The sequence below is a fragment of the Aristolochia californica genome, unplaced genomic scaffold (genome assembly GCF_029961685.1).
Source record: "Aristolochia californica isolate CCGP_79_NKW_82.1479 unplaced genomic scaffold, dmAriCali1.0.hap1 SCAF_7, whole genome shotgun sequence".
NCBI classification, from domain to species: domain Eukaryota; kingdom Viridiplantae; phylum Streptophyta; class Magnoliopsida; order Piperales; family Aristolochiaceae; genus Aristolochia; species Aristolochia californica.
Genome location: NW_027182268.1, coordinates 33,084,885 through 33,105,866, shown reverse-complemented (window position 1 = coordinate 33,105,866; position 20,982 = coordinate 33,084,885). Strand labels below are relative to the sequence as shown.

Here is a 20,982-nt window from a genome sequence, read left to right as displayed (position 1 = left end):
TTTATATTCTTTGACATTTTGATCTAAAATCAATTATTAATATATGACTTCCTTTTACATCCATCCTTGCTTATTAATATCAATATAAGGTAATAAAATGTGTACCGATAAATTTGATTTTTAAACTCTAAAATAATTTTTTAATTAATAAAACATTTTTCAATTAATAAATATTTAAAATCGATAATAAAAAGTATTAAATAGGTAAAAGTAAGATTTTAATTAATTAATATACTAATTTTATATTCTATTATTTTAAATATAAGGTAACAAAATGTGTACCAATAAATTTGATTTTTAAACTCCAAAGTAAAATTTTTAATAATTTTTTCAATTAAAAAATATTTTAAATCGATAATAAAATGTGTTAAATAAGTAAGAGTAAAATTTTTAAATTAATTAATATAGTATTTTTTTATTATTTTAAATATAAGGTAATAAAAAGTGTGCAGATAAATTTGATAACAAAATGTACTAAAAATTTTGATTTTTAAACACTAAACTAAAATTTTAAATTTTTTTTAATTAAAAAATATTTTAAATAGATAATAAAAAGGTGTTAAATAGATAAGAGTAAGATTTTTTAATTAATTAAAAAAATTTAATAACTTATTATTTTAAATATAAGTTAATAAAAAGTGTACCGATACATTTAATTTTTAAACTCTAAAATAAAATTTTCATATTTTTCAGTTAATAAATATTTTAAATCGATAATAAAAGGTGTTAAATAGGTAGAGTAAGATTTTTAATTAATTTATTTTTTTAATAATTTATTATTTTATAAATAAGGTGATAAAAAGTGTACTGATAAATTATATTTTTAAACTCTAAAATAATTTTTTTTATAATTTTTTTAATTTATAAATATTTTAAATAGATAATAAATGTGTAAGAGAAAGATTTTTTCAATTTATAAATATGTTAAATTTATAAATATTTAAAATCGATAATATTTTAAATAGATAAGAGTAAGATTGTTTTAATTAATTAGAATATTTTTTTATTTTTATTTTTTAAAATATAAAGTAACAAAAAGTGTACTGATAAATTTTATTTTTAAACTCTAATATAGAATTTTCATTATTTTTTCAATTAATAAATATTTTAATCTATAATAAATGGTGTTAAATAGGTAAGCGTTAATTTTTTAATTAATTAATACTTTTTATAATTTATTATTTTAAATATAAGGTAATAAAAAATGTATTCATAAATTTGACTTTGAAAATAAAAAATATTTTTTTAATTTTTTTGTCATTTAATGATGTCGCATCTTACTTGGTAGTTGACATGTCGGAATGGTGAGATGGCAGTCGACGTGCCAATCAACTCACCAAGTGCTTATGACATGGTGATACATAATCAGTCAAAGCCTACGTATCACCTTTAATTAACCGGTCAAAGTTAAGTATTTTTCTAAATATGTTCAAAGTGTGGTCATTTATCTAATTATGTTTTAAAAAATGGGTAAAAACCTAAATATCCCTTTTTCAAAGTCTAAATTCTTGATTCGTGTATGGATTATTTTTAGGGTTTGCTGCTCAGTATTTAAGGGTCTAGTAATTAGGGTTTAGGGTTTATGGTTAAGGATTTAGGGTATTTTAGGGATTAGGGTTTTTAAGGTTTAGGGGGTTTAGGGTTTTTAAGGTTTTGGGGGGTTTTGTGTTTTTAAGCTATATGTTTTTTTGGGTTTAGAATTAGGGTGTAGGGTTTAGGGCTTTTAATGTATTAAGTTCTGGAATTAGTGTTTAGGGTTTAGAGTTTAGTAGGTGATAGGGTTTAGGGTTTGATGGTTTAGGTTTTTTTTTTATGGTTTGTGTTTCGGGTTTAGGGTTTAGGTTAAGGATTTAGGGTTTTTAAGGTTTAGGGGGTTTATGGTCTTTAAGGTTTTGGGGGTTTTGTGTTTTTTAGCTCTAGGGTTTTTTAGGTTTAGGGTTTAGTGCTTTTAAGGTATTAAGTTCTGGAATTAGTGTTTAGGGGTTTTTAGACCAATTCAAAAAAGGTTGAGTCGCCTACACGGGCATCCATTAGCCAACGAAACCCGACCCCCATCACTGACGAGGTACAGTTCATAGTGACTGCGAAGTTATATGGGGCTCTACCAGGGGTCTTCAGTGAATTTGGACTTGATGTGTGTGTTTTCATTGTTTAGTGCATATGCATTAGTGAAAATAATTTAATTAATTTTGAAATGTGTGAGAATGTTGTTGAGAATTTTTGAAGTGCTATGGAATGTTTTTGCCATGTGGTGAGGAAATTCGGGTATTACACATATCCACCATATGGTATTTTTTTTTTTTATGGTTTGTGTTGGTATTTTTCTTTTATGGTTTGTGTTTCCGTGACGAGTAAAGGTTGTCTGATAAAGTTTTTTTCCGTGAGGACCGTCTCGGATTTAGATTATACATGGCTGTAAGAAGACAACCAAGTGGTCGAACATATGATATTTGGACATTCGATGATGATAGCAAAATGCTCGATCTCTTGGTCGAGCAGATCAATCTAGGGAACAAGTTGCCGAATGGGGTGTGGAAGTATGATGTATACATGGACTGTGTAAATAAGTTCAATGAAGACGCAGTCATGAAAAAAACTGTTGAGCAGGTGAAGAATCGAACAAGAGCATGGAAGAAAACATACCAAACGGTAACGAGTTGTATCAACACTAGTGGGTTTGGTTGGGATGCAACCACACAACGAGTTACTGCATGTAATTCTGTATGGCTTGACTACATAAAGGTCAGTAAATCTATATGGCTTGACTACATGATGTACTATAAAATATTTTTTATGTTTTCCTCGTTAGTATAACTCTATTCCAAGACGTCTAAATTATGTTTTATTCTTGTAGGAGCATAAAGATGTTGAGAAGTACAGACATGAAGGCTGCCCCCTATACGACAAATTAGCTATGGTGGTGGGAAACACAATAGCGGCAGGGTCAGGAGGTGCAACCTTTGTAGATCAGGGCGATGAGGTGATCCGTGAATCGGAACATGTCCCGATGGATGAGCAAGAGGATATTGATATAGTTAGGGATATTCCACCACTATTATTAAGCATGGATGAGTCTCTAGGTAATCAATTTGAAAGAAGTAAACGGTCATCTTCAAGTCGTTGTAGAAAGAGAACCGAAATGCCTGATGATGACACTAGTAGAAGAATCTTTGATGCAATAGATCGAATTGCTAAGATATTTGAGAATTTCATGATGAAAGATGATATTGTAAGAGATTGGGTCAAAGCCCTCAGGGAAATCCCAGACTTGCCTACAGAATTGAAGTTTCGCGCTCCTTCATGGTTGGATACGCCAAGTAAGAAGGTCATGTTTACGGAGATGACAGTGGAAGAGCGGGTCGAGTGGCTTAAAGTTTGTTTTGAAAACTAATTGTAATGCGTATAAATACACTATTCTTTTGGAATATTGTTATGTATTAGGTATGATATTTGAATTATGACGTTGCAAGACTTATTAGTATGGTTTGTATTTAAATTTGATATGTTGTTGTGTTTATATATTGCATGGATGAATATGGTGTTTTGAGTATGGACGTGGATAATTAAATGAATATGGTTGCATAGGGATGTGATTGAATGTAGGATGTAGGAATGTGGATGAATATGGTTGTTTATAGGTGTGATTGCAAATAGGTTATGATTGAAGATTGATGTTTACTTGTGTTTATGAATTTTAGGCAATTGAATTTGTGGATTTCCATGGATACTATGACAGACGATGAAAAGGTTGTAACTATGGTTGCATTCACAACTTTGTTGATCGCCATGGAAAGATATTATCTGTACCATTGCAACAGACGTGTACCACGTTCTTGTGGGATGAATGGTCCATTGTATATGCAAAAGGCACTAGACAAATCACCAGTTAAATTTCGGAAAGTTTACAGGATGAACCAACTGGTATTTCACATATTGGCAGATATACTTACTAGTAAAGGGTTTTTATCAGCCACAAAGACCATCTCAGTCGAAGAACAATTTGTATATTTCCTCCTAACTATTGGTCAAAGACAAGTGTATAGTGTCACAGCAGAGATGTTTGGTAGATCAAATTGGACCGTAAGTAAGTATTTCAACAAGGTGTTGGATGCAATCCTCGAACTTCACTTTGATTACGTCAAACGGCCTTCGGAATGCACACACTCGAAGATTTTAACCAATTCAATGTTTTATCCCTACTTCAAGGTAACATCACTTCCTATAACTAAATAATTTTAGATTAATATACAAAGTTAGTAAATATTAATTGAAAATGTATAATTAGGATTGTATTGGAGCTATTGATGGAACTCATATCAAAGCCAACATTCCACTTGAAGATCAACGAAGGCTTTGGAATAGAAAAGGCTATCTCTCACGAAATGTGATGGCAGCATGTTCATTTGATATGCAATTCACTTATGTACTTGTTGGATGGGAGGGGTCAACAGTCGATTCCCGTGTACTGAAGGACTCATTGACTCGTCGAGATAAAATCTTTGTACCTGAAGGTAAGTAATATATTTTTATGCAGTCATTTTTTATCTATTTTATCTTCAATTATTTTATGTGGTATATAATTTCTATTATAGGAAAATATTATCTAGTCGATGCTGGTTATGCAAATCTTCCGGGATTTTTGGCTCCATATCGAGGAACCCGATATCATCTATAAGAATTTGGAGATAATATTCCTAGAAATGAAAAAGAATTATTCAACCGAAGACATTCATCTTTAAGGAATATTATTGAGCGAAAATTTGGTGCTTTAAAAGCTCGATTTCAAATTTTAAAAGGCACTCCTCCATTTTCTTTTAAGATCCAGGTGAAAATTGTACATGCTTGTTGCATATTGCACAATTATATACGTGCAGAAGATTATGATGATATATTTGAAGATGAAGATGATGATTCGGGTGGCGAGCTCGGTGGAGGAAGTGATGCGGTCCAATTAGGTGCAATGGATGATACAGACAACGATGATTGCGATGATCTTGAGGATGTGGGTAGCCAAGTAACAAGCATTCGGAGGCAGAGTGCATTAGAATCTACAAGAGCAGCACAATTTTAAGATGCCATATCGACTTCCATGTGGAACGATAAATGATGGTTTACTCTTATTACTTTTGAACATGCGTCATTTATATGTACTAAACTGGTAACTTGTTGATTTTAATATTAAAGGCACGAACTCGTTATTTGAATAATTTTTTAGGTTATTTTCAAAGTTGTATATGTATTTATTTATTATTTTTTTCAATTTTATTACTATATTAAACTTCATATTTAAGTCTCTGGTAAATAAAATATAATTAAAGTATGCAATTGATTAATTAATTACTTTTAATTTTGTCAAAATATATTATTAATTAATACCATGCAAATCTATCTTATGTTATTAATATAATACTTTTTATTCATTAATCATAATTTTTTTATTTACTCTATTATATTAGTGATTTAATAGTGGTAAGTAAAATATTGTTAACTCAAACACTTGGTTTAATTAACTTATTTTTATAATTAATAAAATCAATGGTTTTAAATTTTGACGGTGAAGATGAAGATGAAGTTGTCCACACTAACACCCTATTTCGAAAATTTCGAAGATGAAGTTGTCTACACTAACACCTATTTCGAAGATGAAGATCATGTAGATGTATAAGATGAAGATGAAGATCAAATTTTCATTTATTGACTAACCCCCCTAAGTGCATAGGAAGAGGTTAGTATTTCACCAATTCAATTCAAACCCAACCCATATGAGCCTCTAGTTTTACGGGAAAATTTTGTACACAGCATCACACTGGGCTTCAGAAAGTTTCAGAAATGGCGGAGATGACAGCCTCTAGCATCGTCCCCGATGCCATGGGGGCCAGCACAAACAATAATTTTGTCTCCCCCACCGTCGGGGAAGAGACCAAACCCTGTAGGCATCTCTGCAACTATGGTCACTGGCATTTGAGTTTAATTTTATGCGTCCAATCGGTGGGGGTTCTCATGGGATGAGAGTCACGGGGTGAGCTGAGGTTGGATTGAGGGCAGTAATGGCTTGCAAATTCTCGCTTTTGTAGGAACTATGGAACTACTGGGAGTAAGGGTGGCATTGTACAAAACTGAACTCTAACCTGGCTATATTCAAGATGGGTTTGATTTAAATATTTCAAACTCGAGTTCGATCCGAGTCCAGCCTCGAGCCTGAAATTATAATAAGTCCAATAATTCTTAATCGAGTTCGGGCTCGAGCTCAAGTCGAGTTCGAACTCTAACTTACATTTAAAATTTTACATAAAATACATGTTAAATAATCTATATGTAAAATTATGCATAAATTTTACATAAAATTAGGCATAACCTCTATACATAAACCCTGCATAAAATTGTCTATACAATCTGCATAAAAATTGTTCATAAAGCTGCATAATATTATGTATAAATTTTATTTAATAATCAAACACAAAAAAATCATTGAAATATCAATATCAATATACAATCACCCAAATAAAAATTATACATCCAGTATAAATTTATAAAGTCTAACTCTTTCTCTTCGTGCTAGAAAACAATATACTAAGTCCTCATTTCCGATTCCCTAAACTCGTTGTTGCTGCTGCAGAATCCCAACTAATCCGAAGCCTTTAGCCCTAGTTAAGTAATGAGTCAGCTCGCGAGCTTCTAAATCGAACATTGGTTCTCTCAAACTCAGCTCGTTAACTTAAACGAGCCTGATCTCGATCTCAAATTTGATTCAAGATTGAGATAAACTGAACCGAGCCAAGCTCTAGTTACTCACGAACCGGCTCGGTTCCATGCCACCCCTAACTAAGAGTCTTTCCATATTGTGGATCCGCAAGAGAAGGTGATGTGTTGCTTTCTAGATAACTTACCAAACTTTGGAAATGGAGTATAGAATGAGTTACATGATGAGAGGTTGGGAAATACAGCCTTATGTTGAATAATTGTATAAATAATTGATGTTGCACCCTCAATGAGAAACAGAAATTAACAAGAAGATGGTCTATTGTCTCATCATAATCACCAGCTCCCATTCTAAGAAGATTGTCTTAGGTGAGAAAGTGATCCCTCCAAACCAAGGTTGTTGCTTTATTATTGCTAGTGAAGGATGAATAGAACGACACAGAACGTACCATTCGAAGAGGATTTCCGTAAGGTTAGCACCTTCTAAGAGGCCTCATGATCCTTTAGTTAGTTAGATCTCATCTTCAACCTTATTAGTCAATTTGGTAACTCTTTTTCAGATGTGAAAGGTTCTATTCTTTGGGAGAAGGGAGGGGAGACAATTGGAAGGGTGATAACTAGAGTTTTTGAGATTTTTCTATTCAACTCCAACTCTAACTCTTTTTGTAGATACTTCTTTAGGACAACTTTGACACATCTTTTAACTCTAGATTTTGGTATCGGTTTTATCGATTCTTCCTCATAGACCTTGAATTTGTATCTCTTAAAAGAAATGTATCTAAAAGAAAAGTAAAGATAAAAAATGTTGAGAAATTTTATGAAACATTAAAAATTAGAATAAAATTTCTAATAATTAATTTAATAAAATATTAAATGTAATTACTAGTTTTTCAAAAAAATATAGATATTAAATGTAACCTGATCTCTTCTCTTTTAAAGTCTTCACAGCCTTACTCGCACGCGCCAACAATAAGGGGCGCGCCAAAAAATATATTTCCATTATCTTTATTTTTGGAATAATCGATACCGTAGCTCCTTGAAACGTCTAGAACGTGAAAGAAAGAGCTTCTTCCACTTTATTCTCTTAAACCCGGACTCCCAACTACGGGGGAGGGTTGGAAATAGCAGTCCGATCATCATTATATTGCTATTTTTCATCAATTTTTGTTCGTCTGTGGCGTTTGCCCCCTTTTTCTCGGTCGAAAATGGCGAGTTTTTTCTCGGTGAAGTCGAAACGGAAGGATCTTGATGATGTTTATGATGATTTCTCTGATTTTTCTTTGTCTTCTCCTGCGCGGAAGATTCGAAGACTGGTATGAATTCTTGTCCTCGCAATTGCTTCGTATTGTTTGTTGTTACTTGGATTTTGGACCGGTTCTTTGTTTGATTGATATTGGCTGCCTGTAGCGGCGATCAAGTTTATATGTTTTATTTCGTTGGAAATTCTTGCTTGTACGAATTGTATCCTTTGAAAGATTAGGTAGGTGGAATCTTACTGAATTATTATAATCTAGTAGTTCTTTTTTTTTTCAATCCTTTTATATGTATTTTGCCTGTGACATGATTGATAAGTTCTGTCGCATATTTAAGTGGTTCTTTGTTTGATTGATATTGGTTGCCTGTAGCGGCGATCGAGTTTATGTGTTTTATTTCGGTGGAAATTCTTGCTTGTACGAATTGTATCCTTTGAAAGATTAGGTAGAATCTTACTCAATTATTATAATCTAGTACTTCTTTTGTTTTTTTCAACCCTCTTATATGTATTTTGCCCCGTGTGACATGATTGATAAGTTCTGTCGCATATTTTTTAAGTGGTAAATAATAACGAAATTGGTGAAATTCTTCTGATGGTTCGGCTTTCAGGATTCCAGTTTCCATTCATGATTTCTTTTTTAATCGCTAAAGACTATTTTTTCCTTATAATATTTGGAGTCATTTAAAATTTTCCCTACATTTTACGGGTATTTCTGTTATTTGTCGTCTCCTAGGCCATTAAGGAGTTCATGAAGCATTTTCAGTAGAGCTCTGTATCATTTGATTGATACCTGCCATTTTTTGCTTCTTCTCTTGTTGTCTTGGAGCTTCTGAATTTTGAGATAGCACATATTACATAAACGGCTGTGAGAAACTGACTTACTTGTTCTGGGTTCTGGTGCACTCTCAAGGATGCGGAATTGCCTCCAATTGTGGAAGAAGAACCCATGATTCCTCCAGTTGTTGACCAACCTATACCAGAGGAGCAGCCCAGAGATTCTGTGGTGATAGAGGAAATGCAGCCTCCCTCTCCGAATGAGGAGAGGGCACTTATCGTTTACAAACTTGCGAATGCACCATCCTTGCAATCTCCGACTACTTCTGGTTTATTGTTCAAGGTTCACAAGGAACTGATCCCAGGTTTTAACAGTAAGCCCTCTAAAACTCTTTTATCTTCTTTCAAATCATGATTCTTCTATACTCTACTTCTTTATGTCTTGGTTGTGCCATTCAGATTTGTTGAACAGCATTTTCGGTTTTCCTTTATGGGATTAAAGAACTATCAACTAACGGGTTGAAAATGCTTCCAGATCGAGTGTTCTGGTCAGGGCATCCAGAGCTCATAATAGATGCTGACAGTGAAGAAACAGTGAGTAGTAAGAAATGCCTTGCTGTTGTTCCTTGGACACCATCTAAGATCCCGACTAGTCAAGTGATGAAAGATGCCGCACCGGCCAATAACTTATCGGAGCTAATGGATGCTGAAGCAGCTGAAGCCACTAGCATGGAAGTTGAGGGCGAGGAGAACTCATTCTACGCCCTAGGAAAAGAAAACCCACAACAACAGTGGCAGCAACATTGTATAGCTGCGCAGCTCCCTCAAAATGCCTCGACGCCTGTCATGTCGTCATGGTGAATCACGGTATCGGCTCTGTTGTATCTTTTTTGAGACTAGTACTGGGTTGTGCAAAGTAGTGTTTTGTGAGGAAAATGCACCAAGAGAATGTGTCTAGTTTAGGAGAGAGACATGGTTGATCTCTTTCCTCCGCAAGGAGCCAAAGAGTTTGTACAGGGCATGGTTTTAATAATAGAATCAAGCTCTCATCCCAGAATTCCTTATGATCTTGTGATCCGTTTCTTCCATGCATTATAGGCAGATAAAGTCTGGTCGAGCCAAGATAGAGAAGACATGCAGTTCTCCATTCTAGGATTTTGCTCATACAAGCCAATGAATCATCCAGGACTGCTACTAAATATAAAAAGGAAACAAAACAAATTTCCGATTACAGTTAAATGGTGTTCACATTTGTATTCATTCTTTGTTCTCATTTAAAAAAAAAAAATTGTGGATGCAGTGATAGATTTGAAGAGAGATCCATCTTGGTAAACTGTTGCAAATATGAAAGACTATAGAACATCAGATTGTACATTGCTAAAAAGCATAAAAATACAATTTTGATGCATCGCAAGTGAGGATCTCCTTCACCACAAGACAATGAAGATTGACCTTCTCCTTATCTCCTGATGAGAGGACCAGCAGTACAAAAACACCTTTGGCATCACGTATAATTGAGGTTTGATAGAACCAATACACTTTCCTCTTCCGATTAGAGACATCAAAAGCGTTCAATCTCCAGATATATATTTCTTTTCAGCATAGTATTTCCTTTCGCTCTCTTCCTTCTTCTTATTGCGCATCTGCAACAGTAAGTGGTTTCTTAGGCCCACATTTTGTGCATATGCCATGACTAGACCTAAGTTTCTAGCTTCAGTGGAAGAGAAGACCAAATGATAGCCTCATCAGTCCAGTCTCATGAGTATATCTTTGAAATAAATGATCTGGATCACACGAAGTAATGGTTGAAAGGCTTGACATGCATGAAAGCCTTTTTTACAGGAGTATAAGAAGAGCTGTGAAATATTTTAAGAGAGATCTGGCTCATTACTAATTCTTCATGACTCTTAGCCACACCAAGCACAGGGAATGACCCACCAAATCGGTGACAACACACATCTGTTCCATGCATTTGGCAAGCCTAAGAGGCAAGCTCAAGAAGCACATGAACTCTGGAGGCATTTATGCACTCTACAATGCTTGGCCTTCAGAGCACTAGAAAGAAGAAAGATTCAATGAAGCAGAGAATCACCGAGCACATAAACCATAAACATGGTATGTTGGTTTCAGAGTTTAGGATGTTTTTGTTCACCAATATTAATGATTTTAACATGGGTTGCAAGTTCCTTGTAATGACTGGGCAGTAATTTAAGCAGAAGATCCCTTTGAGAAGTTGAGAAACCCATGTCTACGAAATGAATGAGTTAAATGCATAGAAAAATAGAACAATGTCAACAAGATTTTATTTAATTTGTCACAATGTCATGTCTGCAATCAAGGCATGAACTAAAAAATGCCAGTGAAGAATTTTTTTTCATCATTAATAGTAAAAGTGGCTGATATAGTTTAAGAATCGGAACAAATGCTCAAATGTTTTTAAGATAATGAGAAGGAACAAATGACTGAAAGGCAAGGTGATGTGGATTGGGTCTTTGGCCCAATGGCCACACTAGGGGGGAAGGGATGTAGTTTGCGGGTGCAGTTGTGGATGCAAGTGTGGGTGTGGGTGTGGGTGTGGTTGTGGATGTGTGTATAGTCAATGTTCAAAAGAAAAAAGAAAAAAAAAAGCAGAAGAACTTTAATTCACATGACTACTTAAAAATAAAAATAAAAAGTTTAACTTACCTTAAATGCATCAAGGTTAGCAATAATTCGTCTAGCTACTGAGGTTGTTGTTGTACTTCTAGGGCTTTCAATCATTTGGAAAATTCCCATGCTCTTTGGAACAGAATATGGATCACCATCCTACAACATGCAAGTGATAGCAAAAGAAAAGAAAGTGCTCAATTAACATCATTAACCAATTTTTTTGAAAACTAAAAATGCTACTTACATATAGGAGGCAATTACTCTCGCCTACAGTCCCACAAACAACCAAGGATATGTTGAAGGTTGTCATCTGCCAAGATAATAGATATGTCTTCTCAGCAAGCAAGTTGATCAGAGTGTGAAATCGGCAACACAGAACAAATTACACTGCAGTATTTATGTGTTGTCCAATGTTTACTACTAGCAGGAACTGCAAAATAAAAAGGTTACAAGCACCATGGCATTTTAAATGTTTAATCTATAAACAGGATCATAGCATGTTGAAGTAGCTCAAAGGGCTGAGTTATTTGTAAGTGTTGGAGTGGTCTAGGGAAGGCAGAGAGAGAGAGAGAGAGAGAGAGAGAGAGAGAGAGAGAGAGAGAGATGCCTTTCAAGATGGTTCTTTTAAAGAATGTCCATGTCAAGTTTTTCTTTTCTGATTTTGCCATTTCATATGCAAATGACTGATGACATCAATTAGATGGTGAACCTCAAAAGGATTAATCATATTATTTCTATTAAAGCTGGATCTAAGTCCCTCCCAAAATGACCAGCCAACATTAGGAACCTTTTTGCAATTAATAATCCCAGGATTTTTTGGACTCCCACCTATATGGACTTACTAACATCATTCTGATAAAGTTCAGTTCAGGTCCAAAAGACTAAGTGGGGCACAAATTAGGCCCAAAAGAACATCAGCCTGAAAGAACTGATGTCCTGCTCTAATAAAGATGGATTCAGGTCCATGCAAAATGATTAACCGTAGATAGAAGGTTTATCACTAGTAATCTTGTTAAAGAATAGTCCCACATGGATTAGTGAGTACAAAGATCTTGAGTTTCTTAATTGGGAAAGAAATTTCTTAAGTTGGCTAGTCATTTTGGGATAGGCCTTGGACCCAACTTCACAAACCTATATGGGATTATTTACACAAACAATATCAAACTGATGTAAGCCCTTTTTAAGTAGCATTAGCTACAAAAAAGTTGTTCAAAGAATACCTAGAGGAGACATTTTATAGTGAATTGCAATATAGCCATATCAATAGTTAACAAAAATCTTAGAAGGCGCCTCTCTGATCCTGAAGCTCTCCTTGCATCCCAGCTCCTTCACAACCTTTCAATAAAAAGTCAAATAACTCAAGTGACACTCTAATCTGGACTCCCTGCCCAAAGAGGTCCTTCTCCACATCTTTTGCCTACATTTTCTTAAACAACCTCTCATCAACTCACCCAAAGCACCCTGTTGCCTATGCTTGGAATCTACTCACCCCTCCACGTGCTAAATTCTTCATTTGGTCTGCCTGTAGAAACAAAATCTTAACTTCTGACTCAATACGATAGGGCACCCCTATCTTGGACCCTCTCTGTCATTTCTGCAAAAATGCTCCAAAAACAGCAATCATATTGTTTTATCATGTCATTTTGCCTACCTGGTCTGGACTTCCCTTCTAAGCAAAATTGGCCTCCAATACTGTGCCTCCGGAAACATAGCTGACACTGTCCTCTCACTCATTAGCTCCAAACTCCCAAAGTTAGGTAAAATAATAATATCTTGTTGTATTGGACATATAATCTGGGCTCTTTGGAAAGAACATAATAGGGGGAAATTCAAATTCAAAACTTGTCCTATTGAGGTTTTGACTAAGCAAATTTCTAGCCAAGTTTTTGTCTGGCTCCTAAATAAAAAAGAATTCAGAAATTCAGTGATTGATTCCAACTTCAGCTGAAACTGGCAGACTATCGATGGGCTGTCTCTTCCCTCTTGCCCCCCAACTATGGTTACATGGGCCCCCCTTCCTCCCGGGCACACAAAACTCAATTTTGATGGAAGTCCTCTCGGCTGCCCGAGACCAACTGGATTCGATGGTGTTATCCACAATGGAAATGGTGACCTCCTCTTCTCATATGTAGACCCCCCTCGGCAACTCAGATTCTACCACAGCATAACTCTCAGATCTTTTACACAGGCTCAAAATCTTCTCTTCCCACCTTTCTGGTCCCCTTTATATTGAAGGTGATTCAAAAGTGGTCATCAATTGGTGTGCAAACCACGGCCAACCCCCATGGCGTCATTGGGAGATGTTCAATGAAATATTTAATTTATTTTTCCCGCTATTCCGCACTCTGCTAATTACCTAGCAGACTCCCAGGCAAGGCGGGCATTTCTCTCCAACACTTTGTTGTGGAGTCGGGCCCCCAAGGCTAGGTTTGTAATTTTCTCCTTTTTCTTATCAATATATGCACTATTCATTAAAAAATAATTTAAAAAATATTTGGCTTGGTCCAATTCGGGACCTATCATCGGAGATAACAATCTATCTTTTTAAAATTGATAACCATCTACCTTACCATGAAGATTGAGCTTCCAGATATATAATCAAACTTGATAAGTTAAAAAAGAAAAAGTTAATATTAATGAAATTAAATGTCATGAGCAGTAAAATGTTAACAAAATGATGTGTCAGCTACACAGCTTAGAAGTTCAAAATATATACACACCATGTCTTTTGTAACTCCTCGAGGTGCTCCAATAATGACTTCATCAACATATCGGCATGCCAAAACACTAAGACTTCGTTCATGAAGATGCATAATTGGATGATGAGCACCTCGTCGCTCACTGCATTAAATCAATGATTCTTTAAGTATGAACCTGTCACATCAACTCTTCCATATATCCAGCAAAACTGACAAGAACACAAAAAAGTTGATGGTAGTAATGCAAAAGAAACAAGCAATAGAGAAGTCAAGGACAGTACCTGACAGTCTGGTCATTGTGGATACCCACTAGAAGAAAATCCCCAAGCTGCCTAGCATGTTTCAGAATCTGATTTAAAACAAAGAATGGTATACAGTCTGACCTCAGAAAAACACTTATAAATGATACCTATAATGGTAAGCTCTTCAATCAGAAATGTGTATTATCTAAAGTAGACAACAGTGAAAAAAAGAAACAACCTCATAGTACACAATAAATTTTCACAAACAGCTCATAGGTTATTTATAAACCATGCTTCTCAAACAACTAAAATAACTAACGAAACTGCAACTACTTTCACAAAGAAAGATGGTAAAAGCAGAAAACAACATTAGAACAATGCTCTAATATTTGAACACATAGCTTGAGAAAACCAAAAAGGATCACAATAAATAATAATCAGCAGTACCTCAACATGACCAGCATGAAAGAGATCAAAAGCGCCATCAATATACACCACACGAGCGTTTGGTCCAGGCCCCTAGAGTCAGATAAGTAAAAGGTGGAATCAGGTCAGAGGAAACTGATATGGTAAGAAAACATTGAGAAGAAACTATTGCACAGTGAAATATGTTAATCAGAATAACTCATCTCACAACCAAATTATGGCCTGCTAAATGATACCTTGCCATTTGAAAACTGCACAATCCTACGAGATGTAGGTAAGAAATGAGATGCAGATGATCCCCTTGGACCAGTATCTTCAGCATGAGCTCCATGGCCTTGCAAGGACGAAAGGCGGCAGTCATCATTGTCTTTGTTATCCCTCATAGCAGCAAGGATCCTGCCTAATACAAAATTTGTGGAGTGAGGTGTCATAAGAACATTTTGAGCATATAATATCCTAAAATAGAAAAAAAATAGAGACACAACATTGACTGGAAAAACAAGAGTTTTTTATGTTTCTTCACGAGTTGTTCTCATCAGGTTTGTCACATCTGTTTCATGATCTCACCAGAACCCAAGACTGCATTACAACTCCAGATGCATGATTGAGAGACCCACTCTTGAATAACTAGTTTTGCAAAACTATTTGGTTCCATTGAAGAAGTGATGCATCTTAGGAACTAAGAAGACAGTGACCAAAGTCAAACATGTTCTAGAATTTTATTAATTCCAATCTTTAAAAACAAGTAACAGTAGTACTCTTGAATCCCATATTTAAGATCCTAGAACAGAGTTTCCAATTAAAAGTCAGCTACAGACTTGCTAACTCAATTAACTTGCAAATATAAGACTTCCTAGGAGTAAACTAATTAATTAAAGTTCAACTTTGACCAAGTGATATAAAAGCTGGACTTGACCAGTTGGTTGAACAAGACTAAACTGGACCCAATCTCTCTTGTACTGTATGAAATCCAGGTTGAATCATATGCAGGGTTTACCAGTTCAACTGGTGGCCGAATCAGCCCGCCACCTCTTGCAAAACTTCTCCTGGCACAACAGTGGGAGAAGGGAGGGGGTGACTGTCCCTTCCCTTTCTTTAGGCACTGGCAGGAGAGGGGAAGAGCGGCAATCCCCTTTCCCCTCTCTGGGAAAATATAGAGAGGAGCAAGGGGGTTGCCATGCCTCTCCACCTCCTGCTGACAGGAACAGGGAAAGAAACTTGATTGGTGTCTCAGAAGGATGAAAAATTTTAATTGGATGATTGTTCAAACAATAGAAAACAATCAGATGAATACATGTGTTTGAACCACTACTTCAGGCTAGAACTTGTAGAGGTCCTCCATATGATGGAGACAAATGACCCACAGCACTGGTCATCGACACAACATTGTACTGACCATCATCAACGGTCTGCTTGGGAAGGTATAACCGCGATAGGGCTTTACTGTCCCTCATGTGTGCACTCTATTCTTTTGTATTGAAATGCCATATCATAAACTGTGAATTTTCTATCCAAAATTCCTTATGCAAGACCTTTGCTCATGTGTTTGAACCACTACTTCAGGCTAGCACTTGGTAGAGGTCCTCCATATGACGGAGCCAAGTGACCTACAGCACTGGTCATCGACACAACATTGTACCGACCATGACCCATAGACTTGTAGAAGAAATAAATATAAAGCAGGGCCAGTTTCTCTATCCATAATGGAGAAGTGTATTACCAACAATATCTGTGCTGGACACACCCTCCGTGCGTTTAATCTGCTTGTAGTGTCCTGCCTTCTTTGCCAGAGCATAGGCATCAGTCCCATCTGGGAGTAGGCAAGGATCATCTCCATGTATAACATAGTCAATCATATGTTCATTAAAGAGGCTTCTCATAAATTTCTCAGTGATTGCATAAGGAGCATCAGTAATGACCTCATCCACCCACTTCAGCCCACTAACAAGAGTTACCCTGTAAAGTAAGATAAGACATATTTTAGCAGATTAAGTAATCAACCTGGGACTAGTCTTCTCAAAGAAAGCAATTATTACTGACTGCAATTAAGATCAAGACATGTTTTCAAGATTTAAGATTGCCTTAAGTTGGTCATCATATGTGAAAGATTAGTATTTTACTTTTTTGAAAATAAATGATTACGATTATCGGTAGAAATGAAAATTTGAAGCTCAATACAATCTTTTTATGAAATAGTGACAGAAACTAAACAAAGTCATAAATGTGTAAAACGTGAATGCACACACAACACACATGAAAAGAATAACTTTTACCTCTCTTCCATTGATAAAACAGGTGGCCCCTTGTTCTTTATAATTTCTTCATCACTTACAACACCAACTACCAATTCATCCCCGAGTGCCTTTGCTTGTCGTAATGCATTTGCATGGCCATAGTGCATGAGATCAAAACAACCATCCATATAAACTCTAATAGGCTTTTTCTTCCCATATTTCTTCTTTTGAAATATCCCGAACTCTGGCCAGAAAAATGGCATACAAGGGACTCCAATGCCTCCAAAATAACTTGTTGATAATCCAAGAAATGCAATTGTAATCATTATGCCACCAAACAGCTGAGAATGGTAAAATCCATCCCAAAGCCAATTATGATTCTCAAAGACAAATTGCCCCATCTCTGTGTTATTTTCAGTTCTTCCACAGCCCTTGCTCACTTTACAGAGACACAAATAATGATACTGCACAACATATTATTGTTTCAGAACAGAAAAAAAATTTGAAGACAATGCTAAGATTAAAGAAATAAGACAATTTTTTTTTTAAGTATTACAGAATAAGACAATATATGTCTCATCGGAACATCAAAAAAAGCTAGTTGAAGATATCAAAGGGAACCTCAGAACACATTCCCAGAAAATAAGGTGACTAGATAAAGGGAGGATCAGTGCTGTATTTCAATTTTCGTGTGTCATTATCAGCAGCAAAATGATGGGCACAGAGAAATTTTAAGAAAAGCCACAACTGCAAGCCTGAAGAGGTTTCCATGAATTGTCAGAAATAAATGATATTGGTTTTTAGATAGAAAATGCTGACTTTGATACCAAAGGACTCCAAATAGGATAAGCCGAAGCATGAAACAGATCTGAGAAACATTAATCAATATTGAAAATGTTATATAATAGGGAGTAAGTGTCATGTGAACTGTGAGGAAATTTGTAGGTGTTTTAGGAAGTCTTTGTCACCCTCTTGGAGGCTACTTGTCCGCAAGGTCCAGTTTCATTTTTGCACCAGGTGAATCACGTTTCTAATTTCATCTTGTGTACAGTAAGATTGGACGGAGATTCTTATAAGTATATCTTACACTCGTATTCTGACCTTCATTTCTCTCACTGATCAGTCTTTCCATGTGATCACGGCAATTGAGCCTATAAAGAAAACTACATTTGCTACATTTACTACTGATAATCAGAATATCAAAAGAGGCCGCCAGACTTGTTGGAAACGAAAAACTTGATTTTTCCAAATAAACGAATCGCGATCTCAGACACCCCTACTGAAATTCAGGGGAAAAGCGATGGATCCAGTGAACTCCCGCACAAAGCTGAAGAGAGGGAGCAATAGAGAGAAGCAGAGAGGCCTGAAGAAAAATTTCTTAGAAGCTTTCCGCGTGCATGATAGATCAGTCAGAGACCAGCAAGAGGCAGAACCAAACTGTCCCGTAATATAAGGCTTTGACTAAATCCCAACCGCCCGCTATCCAATTCCCGCTTTCAAACAAACAACAAGTTAAATCAACAAATAAAAACAGAGCGCAGCGCACTGCATTTTTAAGGTCTAAAAGAGTAACCCAAAATTGAGAAAGTAAAGAATAAAATATGCCCAATTCAACAAGAATTGAGGGAGAAAAAAAAAAAAAAAGTTATATATACCGAATTTCATAACCCTCAACCTGTAAAAAAAGAGCAAAAATCTTAACCCCGAAAACATACCTTCCTCCCTCCTTGAAGATCTTGAAAATGACGAATTACTAGTATCTCTGATTCTCTGTGATGTTCAATATATTTTCGTTTAATCTTCCACCGGTTTTATTCGGCGGTCCTGCTGCTATCCCTCCCTTGCAGCTGCAAAAGAAAGCGAAGAGAGAGACACAGAGGAGTGTGAGAGCGCCAAACAGGAAGATTCTGCTCCCTTTATAATCTCTCACAAGGGGGCCCCCAAGATGCAAAGGCGTAAAATTTTTGCCATGAAAAGCAGGAAATTCGGATTCCGAACGTGGCATAAATTGATTAGTCCCCCACGAGATCTGGTAAATTTGGGCGTCCTCGAAGTTCGCAATATTCACAGCACAAGTGGCGGCATTCTGCAACTCCGTTGAAAGCAAATCCCTTCAGGCGACAGATCAACGAAAACGCCCTCGGATTTTTCGAGAAGACGGACACTGCTGTGAAATTGATCAGTGCGATGATGACGCAGCGCTGCGACCCGACTGAGGATGTCGTGGGTCTTGTTTTTTATTTTCGAAAGAGAAATTTTTACCTTTTCTGAGTAATTTTAGTATTTTATTTTACCCTCAGACCGAGATATGAAAAGTCGTTAGAATTCAAAGAGGAATCCATTTTTCAGAATCATTCATTATCGCTAGAACTAAAACGTGGTCACAATTTGTCCAGAATTTATGAATATCTGGTTTTTGAAACCATGTCAAGAGCATGCACATTTGTTTGGACGCGAAGAGTTTCCATTACAAGATGCTTTCAGTTTCTTGGACGCCAAGGAAGGATTTTTGTGGCGACGCCATTGAAGAGTTGGTGTCACGGCCTAAAAGACAAATATTGTTTCTTTTTTTAACCTTTCCTTTTTTTTCTTCTCTTTTCTACTCAATCCAACAACACTGATCATGCCTGTTTCACTTCACCGAATCTCTTCTCCCGAAACCAGTGAATATCTCCAACCCATGCCATCGGCATTGTCACAAAATGCGCCTCCTTCCGATTGTTTGTTTGTGAATGTTCTGTAGCGGCAACGGATGTTGAAGGAAGAAGGGTGCATGTTTCTTCCTCGATGCACATTACTAAGAAACTATAATAGATAAATATTAAATTTAGGATACAAAATATCCATAACTAGGAAAGATAAAAAAATAAAAAAATAATTAAAATTCAAGTAACAATGGATCCCTAGACAAACTAGTCGACCCTTTGGGTGGGAAGAAATAAGTTACATATGATCAAACAGTTATCTATCATGAATTTAACCAAATATTTTTCCAACGTGGTTGAATTGAATAAAAAATTAATTTTTTATTTTTTTTCTTTTTCTTTTTCTTTGTATATCCAAACAAGAGAAACCATATTTCTCTTTTGTTTTCTTTCGTATTTTTCATGGGCATCCAAACAAAAGAAAATAAACTTATTTTCTTTTCTTTTCTAGGGTTCCAAACAGACCCTTAATTACAATAAAATCCATTAGTTAAAACAAAATTACATTAAAAATACAGTAATTCAGAAAATTTTACCTCTTTTTTTCTCTGGCAGACACCCAATTCGATTTCCTTGTCGCCCCTTGTACATGTCTCACAAGTCTTTCGATGGGCTCCACATTCCGCATCATGGTCATTGTCCAGTCAATGTCTAACAAGATCAAAAGAAAAACAGGAAAGGCCGAAAAATGTGTCGATCGTCACAGCAGGCGCGTGGTGCCACATCTTCCGTTGTAACCGTAAAACATGAAAGAAAACGGAAATATGCAGTTATTTTGATGATTGCTTGCTCAAATAGGAAAGCCGACATGTTACAACAAAGAATAATCCCAATATAGACAATTGAAACTATACATAGGAACTGCTTTTTGAGAAATGAACCATATATAGGAAGTGATGCACATGAATACTTAAAATATACTAAATTATAAAATAACAATTGACAAGCAAAGAAAATTAGAATCCAATTATTAAGTTATTTATGTTTAAAATTTTAAATAATTGAGTACATAATAACTATTATTTATATTTTTATTTAATAAATAAAAAATAGGTGAATTATCTGTAATTAATTTTATTGTTTGTTCAATTATAAACGAATTAAATTATGATTCGAATGGATAATCCGTTGAACGGTGAAACCGAAAACGTCATAGGGTTGTACCCGATGAGGTATTCAATAAGTAAGTTGATGACATTAAACGCACAAACTCGTTGTTAAAAATAATTTACTCTAATTATATTCGTTGTTGTCATTTTATACCTTTTTGTCATGTGTTTTAATTTTATTTATTAAGTA

At 35.5% G+C, this 20,982-nt stretch overlaps 2 protein-coding genes across 3 annotated transcripts; one reads left to right on the top strand and one right to left on the bottom strand.

Annotated features, from left to right (window-relative positions):
* Positions 1-7,788: 7,788 nt before the first annotated feature.
* Positions 7,789-9,792, top strand: LOC137936998 (uncharacterized). Its single transcript, XM_068782003.1, has 3 exons — positions 7,789-8,012; positions 8,865-9,102; positions 9,264-9,792. The coding sequence occupies exons 1-3, from the start codon at positions 7,905-7,907 to the stop codon at positions 9,587-9,589; spliced, it is 672 nt and encodes a 223-aa protein (XP_068638104.1). The 5' UTR covers positions 7,789-7,904; the 3' UTR covers positions 9,590-9,792.
* Positions 9,793-10,062: 270 nt separating this feature from the next.
* Positions 10,063-19,114, bottom strand: LOC137936997 (ethanolamine-phosphate cytidylyltransferase-like). Of its 2 annotated transcripts, none has more exons than XM_068782002.1 (10): positions 18,694-19,114; positions 17,018-17,442; positions 16,465-16,700; positions 14,981-15,144; positions 14,766-14,837; positions 14,358-14,425; positions 14,098-14,218; positions 11,622-11,687; positions 11,414-11,533; positions 10,063-10,371 (listed from the first exon to the last, which is right to left on the bottom strand). In XM_068782002.1, the coding sequence occupies exons 2-10, from the start codon at positions 17,377-17,379 to the stop codon at positions 10,300-10,302; spliced, it is 1,281 nt and encodes a 426-aa protein (XP_068638103.1). In that variant the 5' UTR covers positions 17,380-17,442; positions 18,694-19,114; the 3' UTR covers positions 10,063-10,299. The 2 variants fall into 2 exon arrangements, with proteins under 2 accessions (XP_068638103.1, XP_068638102.1); XM_068782001.1 differs by lacking the exon at positions 18,694-19,114 and adding an exon at positions 18,080-18,167.
* Positions 19,115-20,982: the final 1,868 nt, after the last annotated feature.

Coding starts and splice junctions, on each gene's coding strand:
- LOC137936998 (XM_068782003.1), top strand. CDS start 7,905: ATGGCGAGTTTTTTCTCGGTGAAGTCGAAACGGAAGGATCTTGATGAT. Junction 8,013..8,864: donor CGCGGAAGATTCGAAGACTG/GTATGAATTCTT, acceptor TGCACTCTCAAG/GATGCGGAATTGCCTCCAAT. Junction 9,103..9,263: donor ACTGATCCCAGGTTTTAACA/GTAAGCCCTCTA, acceptor AAATGCTTCCAG/ATCGAGTGTTCTGGTCAGGG.
- LOC137936997 (XM_068782001.1), bottom strand. Junction 14,219..14,357: donor CACAATGACCAGACTGTCAG/GTACTGTCCTTG, acceptor GATTTAATGCAG/TGAGCGACGAGGTGCTCATC. Junction 11,688..14,097: donor GAGGAGTTACAAAAGACATG/GTGTGTATATAT, acceptor TTATCTTGGCAG/ATGACAACCTTCAACATATC.